The sequence below is a fragment of the Myotis lucifugus genome, unplaced genomic scaffold (genome assembly GCF_000147115.1).
Source record: "Myotis lucifugus unplaced genomic scaffold, Myoluc2.0 scaffold_35, whole genome shotgun sequence".
NCBI classification, from domain to species: Eukaryota; Metazoa; Chordata; class Mammalia; order Chiroptera; family Vespertilionidae; genus Myotis; species Myotis lucifugus.
The window spans coordinates 4,756,703-4,764,405 of record NW_005871083.1 but is presented as its reverse complement, the minus strand read 5'-3'; the positions used below and the strand labels follow the sequence as shown (position 1 = coordinate 4,764,405).

Below are 7,703 nucleotides of genomic sequence, written 5' to 3'. Positions count from 1 at the left end.
ATTGTGTAGTTCAAATTGTTCTCAGTCCCCAACTAAGAAAACAGAACAGATGGGAATTTGATACTGATAGAATCTTTATCATACATAAAAACTGATGCAATCTTTATTTATTATAAAGCAGAGTGAGGCAATTATCCATCTTTGTATTTTTAAATATGAAGAAAAAATGCTCTTCTAGCAACACAGCTCCTGTCTGCAAATTGAACAGGAGCATAAGATGCCAGTCAAACAAAAGGCAATATAAATAGAAAGCATGGTGAGCTCTGCTGTAACTTGTTTTGAAAACACAAATTTATTCCGACGCAACTGATATAAGGGAACCATCTGAGCCTAACACAGATTCTGCACTGGCTTGTGCATGATTTTCGTCCATCAGAAACACTAGGTGAACGCAGAGACCCACACCCAGCCGAACTGAGCCACGCAGGGTACACACAATGTGCACACACCTCACATGTCTATCAGCTGCGCCAGTTCACCACGTGTTCTGAGCCACACCTATCCACATCTTTCCTTGACTCAGACAACCATCCTTCCTCACTACACAATCACTCAGAAGCTGCAATCCTTCTCACACTCACTCGCACAGGCCGACTTCCGGTCACATTAATTGTAGCATGTATGTGTTCGTTCCTTAACCACTTAGCATGTGCAGAGCAGTGCTACCTACTTTTTTATTACTGTGTCACTGGTAACGTTTTTTATTTTTGTGCCCTAACCCCACTTTTCCCATAAGCCCTGTGGGTTTTTTAATTGCATGATTCTGGATAGCACAGTGAATTTTAGGAACACCCAAGTCACATGATAGCAGAACTTACTGTTCTCCCACAGTTGGTTAAATTTTGAAAAAGGAAATACATAGCATTATTAATTGGTACACCCTTCTAGCAGTCAGGTGGCAATACAGGGTGGGGCAAAAGCAGGTTTACAGTTGTGAGTACATGAAACAGTTTATTCCTGTATTATCATTGACTAATTATTGTATTATTTTCATATGAACAACTGTAAACCTACTTTTGCCCCAGTCTGTATTGACCAACTATGTCCATATCTTTTGACCAAGTAACCCCATCCTAGGAAACACAAGACATAATTCAACAGGAATTATAGACATAATTCAATAGGAAAAAGGAAATGAGATGAATGCATTAAGATGTTCATTGTGACATTGATGTGTGTGTGTGTAAAGCCACCAAACTTAAAATTTATAAATACTATGTAATTAAATAGTAAATGATATGATATATTATACACTAGGTGAAAAGGGGGGAGTATTTAAACCGATTAATAGTATGAAAACAAAGAGAAAAAATATTTGTTTATACACACATATATAGAGAGCTGTGTTTTAAAAAAAATTTAAAGCTACGTCACCCAGAAGGGTTTTAAACATGCTAATTTTCCATTTTTTAAAAAGTCAGAAATAGTTCTTCACTGCAGATCACATACCCAGCACACTATTTCTAAATGTGAAGGAAGTAATTTGAAATTTTAGTTTCATGAATACATATTTTTGTAACAGTACAAATCTGAATTCTGAACTACAGCTGGTCATCTTCATTTGTCACTAAAACTAATTTGCAGCCCTGCTGCTTGCTGTAAATATGGAAACAATAGTCCCTTTGCAACATGCAAACACACAGGACAAAGCATACCAACAGAAAGTAAAGGTTCTATTGAACAACAGGTAAGTTGTTGCTTGCACACTGATTGTGTTAATGGGAGAAAAAGAGGTGGTAGAGTTTGATGCAAGCAAGGCCATTGCCAGGAAAGCTACTTTCTGGACAAACCAGATGGTCAACAGGAAGTGGGGCAATTTCATGTTTAGCACTGAAGGAACCGCCCAATGGATTCTGTGAAAATATATATAAAGTCCACATCAGAGTCTCCAAATCTGCCCAAACTCTTACACAGGGAACCAGACGTTGACAGTGCATGTGGGGTCTCGGGTTGGGCAGACACGCCTGCCTGCACACCAGGGAGGGGATAAAGATGGGATTACTTTAATGTTTTTGAGTGTTTTTACTGTGTTTTAGTTGATTTCTAATTTCATTCCATTGTGATCTGAGAAGATACTAGATTTGATTTCAATCTTCTTGAACTTGTAGAAACTTGTTTTGTGTCCTAACATGTGGTGTATCTTTGAAAATGACCCATGTGCATTTGAGAAGAATATATACTCTGCAGCTTTGGGGTGAAATGTTCTATAAATGTCAATTAAATCCATCTGATCCAGTGTGTCATTTAGAGTCAGTGTTTCCTTCTTAATTTTTTGTCTGAAGGATTCAGTCAGTGAAGTCAGCAGTAGAAGTCCCCTACTATGACTGTATTGTCAATCACTCCCTTAAAGTCCTCTAGAAGTTTTATGTATAGATTTAGGTACTCCTATATTGGGTGCATATGTATTTACCAGGGTTACAGCCCCTTATTGGAGCAATCCCTTTAGTATTATGTAAGTGGCCTTTGCTGTCTATTGTGATGGCCTTCATTTTGATGTCCATTTTGTCAAATATGAGTATTGTCACCCCAGCCTTTTCTTCGTTTCCATTCGCATGGAAAAAAATTTTCCAACCCTTCACTCTGATCCTGTGTGTCTTTTGTTCTGAGGTGGATCTCTTGTAGACAGCATATAATTTGGTCATGTTTTCATATCCATTCAGCTACCCTATGTCTTTTGATTGGAGCATTTAATCCATTTACATTTAATGTTATTATTGATAGGTACTTATTTATTGCCATTTTTAATTCTTTATGCCTATGTTTCTCTATTTCTTCTTCTCATTACAACAGTCCCTTTAACATTTCTTGCAGTGCTGGTTTGTTGGTGATAAACTCCTTTATCTTTTTTTTGTCTGGGATGCACTTTATTTCACCATCTATTTTGAATGATAGCCTTGCTGGATATAGTAATATTGTTTTCAGATCCTTGCTTTTCATTACCTTGAATACTTCATGCCATTCCCTCCTGGTGTATAGAGTTTCTGATGGCAAATCAGCTAACAGCCTTATTGGAGCTCCTTTGTAGGTAACAATTACTTTTCTCTCGCTTGTCTTTAAATTTTGGCATTTTAATTATGATGTGTCTGGACATGGGCCTGTTTGGGTTCTTCTTGCTTGGGACTCTCTGTGCCTCCTGAGCTTGTGTGACTTTTTCCTTTACCAGGTTAGGGAAGTCTTTGCCATTATTTCTTCAAGCACGTTCTCTATCCCTCGCTCGCTTTCTGCCCCTTCTGGCACTCCTATTATGTGAATATTGTTGCATTTTATGTTGTCCTGCAAATCCCTTAAGCTGTCCTCCTGATTTTTGTTTTTCCTTTTTGGTTCTCTGATTGAGTGATTTTTTTTTCTACTCTGTCTTCTAATTCACTAATCCAATCCTTGGCTTCTCCTAATCTGCTGTGTTGTCCTTCCACTATGTTCTTTATTAGCGCTATGTCATCCCTCATAGTTACTATATCTTTTCTCATGTGGTTGAGTAGCTTTGCCATCATTATTCTGAACTCTATCTCTGATAAATTTCTTCTCTCCATTTCATTTAGCTCTTCTTCTGAAGAATTCTCTTGTTCTTTCATTTGGGACTTTTTTTTATCTCCCCATTTTGGCTGCCTATTTGGGTTTGTGTCTGTGTGTTAAGTAGATCTACTCTGACTCCCAATCTCTAGTGCAGGACAGTGTCAGACGCTGTTTGTGACTGGTCCTGAGTACCCTGTTTGGAGATATCCGCAATTCACAGCTTGTGGCTCCCTCTACTTGGCTGGGTGCCTTTAGATAGGACCAAGTTGTGCACCAGGGTCTTCTTATCCTAGCCCAGGGCCCAGGATTAGATCAGGCAAGACTCAAAGCCTCCAGAGACCTGCCTCTGCCTGCAATCCCACTGACCTTTAGTTTTGATCAGCCTCAGGCTATCAACCACAGAGTTGGGTGAGAGGTCTTCCAATAAGGTGGGGCAACTGCCTCCCCCCCTAGGCAAAAACTGCCTGGCAAGCAAAGGTCCACCAGAAAAAGATGTCCTCTGCAGTGTGAGGAAATGACTGCGCATAGGAAACCAGAGTGACTGCCCTTGGAGCTCCAACCCCAAAGTCCCCAAACCTGGCTTCTTCTCACACAGCTCCAGTCCATTCTGCCCTCCCTCAGCTGGAGCCCAAAGTAAGTGGCTACACACAAAATTTTGTGTGTTGGCCCTTTAAAAGAGGGTGCCTGCATTTCTGGCCATCTCTCACTGGAAGACAGTAATCGTGCTGCTTTTCGCAGTCAGATGTTATGTGGGCACCTTTCTCAGTTCTGGTGATCTGTGTTTGGGAGCCCAGCTTAGAGTTTAGACCCCAGAGTTCTCAGTAGGAACCCCTCACAGCTGAGGTATCTCTCCATAACTTCAGCTGCTGTCTGTGGGAGCCTGGACAGCCCTTTTGCACCTCCACACTTCCTACCAGTCTCCATGCGGTCTCCACTTTCTGTCCTTCATTATCAAGGTTCTTCCCAGCTAGTCTTCAGTTGATTTTTCAGGGTGTTTTTTCTGTATTTTAGTTGTATTTCCAGTTTGGTCTTGGGAGAGTGTCAGTATTGCATCCACTTACTCCACCGCCATTTTGGAATCTTCTCAAGATGGGATTACTTTGAATGTTTAACAGAAAATCCTGTTTTTGTTGGCTTTCCCATACCAAAAAGTTCTCTCCTCCTCTGAACACCCGGGATGCAAAGTAGGAAAGAGTGTTCCAACTTTGGATCTTAACAGCCCTGGGATTTAATTCAAACTATTTTTTGTGTGACCCTCGACAAATTACTTTACCTCTCTGGGCCTCCCTTTCCCCTTCAAAAATGCAGAAATAAAAGTATCTCTCAAGTGTTTGTTCTGAGGAGTCTTTTAAAAAGCAACATACCTGATCCGGAGAGGGGCTTAATAAATCCTCATTAAATCTCAAGTTTAATATTTTGAGACATTCCTACTGCCTCTACTCCCAACCTTGACTTCATCCATGCCTGATGTCTCCAGAAAGAACATAATGGCCTGGCTGACCCAGCTCAATGTGGCACCAAGGGATAGAAACTCCAACAGGATCCAAATTACCCATTATCCAACCAACACTGGATTAGGACAACCAGCTTCACCCACACCAACAGCCCAAGCTACATGTGTGAGGATGGTGAGGGTGGAAGGCAAAAGGGACAGTGAATATTAAGAATTGTTTGTCACACTTAAAAAAAAGAGAAAGAATCCATACCACTGCTCATTATGATTCAACTAAATGCAGTTAAGTTTGTACCTGTTTTAAAGTAATATCCAAAAGCCCCTCAAAAATAATCACTTAATGTTGGAGAGGTTGGAGAGAAAAATGAACCCTTACTTGTTGCTGGTGGGATTTTAAATTGGTACAACCACGCCCTAACCAGTTTGGCTCAGTGGATAGAGCATCAGCCTGTGGACTCAAGGTTCCCGGGTTCAATTCCGGTCAAGGGCATGTACCTTGGTTGTGGGCACATCCCCAGTAGGGAGTGTGCAGGAGGCAGCTGATGGATGGTTCTCTCTCGTCGATGTTTCTAACTATCCCTCTCCCTTCCTCTCTGTAAAAAATCAATAAAATATATTTTTAAAAAATTGGTACAGCAACTATGGAAAACAGTATGAAGACTCCTTAAAAAATTAAGACCATATGATCCAGTAATCCCTGTTCTGGGTATCTACCCCAAATTTTTTTTAAACAAGATATATGCACTCCTACATTCATTGTAGCATTATTCAGAGTGGCCAAGACATGAAAATAATCAAAGTGTCTTTTGTTAAATTATTGGATAAAGAAGATGAGGTACATATATACTATGAAATATTATTCACCCATAAGAAAAGTTGAAATATTGCCATTTGCAACAACATGGATGGATCTTGATAATATCATGCTAAGTAAAATAAGTCAGATGAAAAAAAGTCAAGAACTGTATGATTTCACTCATATGTGGGATATAAAACTAAAAGCAATAAATGATCAAATAAGATGAACAAAAACTCATAGATACAGTAACAGTATGGTGGCTACCAGAGGGAAAGGAGAGGTATTAAAGGGTAAAGCGAGTCAAATATATGGTGACAGAAAGATATTTGACTTTGGGTGGTGGACACACAATGCAACATATAGATGATATATTATAGAATTGTATACTTGAAACCTATATAATTTTATTAAGCTATGTCACTCCAATGAATTTAATTTAAAAAAATTTTAAATCACTTTATCATGTGGAATCTGTTCCTATAACCAATGGCGTAAATTATCACTGCCTGGTGTCCTTTGTCTGCCCTTGAAATTCTCTCTGATTCATTTCTCAGCATCATAATGATGTTGGTTGCTGGCTCTGCTACATGGCAGCTAGCCCCTCGTGTCTCTCTGCTGCCTTGCCGCAGCAGCAAGAAATTGAATACTCACAGATAGGATCCCCTCCCAAACAGCAACCCAAAGGCAGCCAGATCTCCTCCCTCCACTGTGTAGGTGAGCTACTGCTAAGAGGACTCAGTAGGTCCGAACAGAGTGCTTAGAAAAAAACCATAATGACGTCCCCCTACCTCCCTCCCTCCCGCCCCACACACCTCCTGCATGTGTATATGTAGCTGCAAAGCAGAGCTCTGAGATGAAAGGGAAATACAGTGGCTAAAAGAAAATGCAATTGCTAAGAAACACATTTCCCTTCATCTGATTTATGTAGTATGCATAGCTGGCTCTGTCACTTTGGTATACCCACGGGCTGTCACTAGATAAGTAACACCCAGCCCAAAGGGGCACTGCCCTCCTTAGTAGCAAATGAGTGCTTTCTGCTGAAACCTAACAGAAAAGGACAAGAGGAGGAGGCCACCAGATATTGGAAGCCAAGGGCACCCAGGTCCAGGGGGGTGTGGCTTCATTAATAAAGTGTTTAGATGCAAACAAGAGCCTTTCCATGGCCCCAGCAATGCTACTTACTTATACAAGAGTAATTCTTTAAGACATTACATTCCTTGAGCACATGGTCCCTGATCTATTGAGCTCCGTATTCTCCTCCTCATACCGCCTCATCAATGCCTGGCACGCTATAGGCACTTAATAAGGGCTAGGTGGATGGGTGGTTAGGTGCATGTGTAGGCAGAAGCATGGATGAATACATGGAGGGGTAGCTGGATGGAATTTTTAAAGAAGCTAAGAGGAGCTGTGAGTTCAGTGCATTGAAAGGGAAATTCTAAAATCATTCAGGTGACAATCAGATTGCCATCTGCTATTTGTAGACAAACATTCAGAAGATTGGCAGCATTTTAATTAAATCAAATGGCCATTGAGATGCACTGTAACAACAGCCTGGGCTACTGTTCAAGAGGTTCTATTGGAATATTGATGCTTAGCCCAGAGCGCAAAAGATCCCTCTAAACCTTTGATTAGCTTCATTCAGAGATTCAATAGACATCTAAGGATGACCAAGAACTTGACATTTATTCTACCATCCTGCCTCTATCAACAGATTTATGAAAGTGACCCCGTATAGCTAGATCAAAGTCATTCATTTACACCATGCTCTCTTGGGACACTCATTCTGGGAACCCAGCAGCCATGCTGTGAGGAAGCCCAAGAGAGCCCAGATGGGAAGAACACATGTAGGTGTTCCAGCTGACAGCACAGCACAGGTCCCAGCCAACAGCCAGGACCAACCACCAGACATGCAAGTAAAGATGCTTCCAGATGATTCCA

At 40.8% G+C, this 7,703-nt stretch overlaps 1 protein-coding gene across 1 annotated transcript in view; it reads right to left on the bottom strand.

Moving 5' to 3' along the window:
• Positions 1-2,501, bottom strand: part of CDYL2 (chromodomain Y like 2) — a 73,689-nt gene extending 71,188 nt beyond the window's left edge. Inside the window, exons 1-2 of the mRNA XM_023752550.1 lie at positions 2,411-2,501; positions 1,015-1,073 (exon numbers count right to left, since the gene is read on the bottom strand). Of these exons, the coding sequence (XP_023608318.1) occupies positions 1,015-1,073; positions 2,411-2,501 (150 nt within the window). The remainder of the gene's footprint in view (positions 1-1,014; positions 1,074-2,410) is intronic.
• Positions 2,502-7,703: the final 5,202 nt, after the last annotated feature.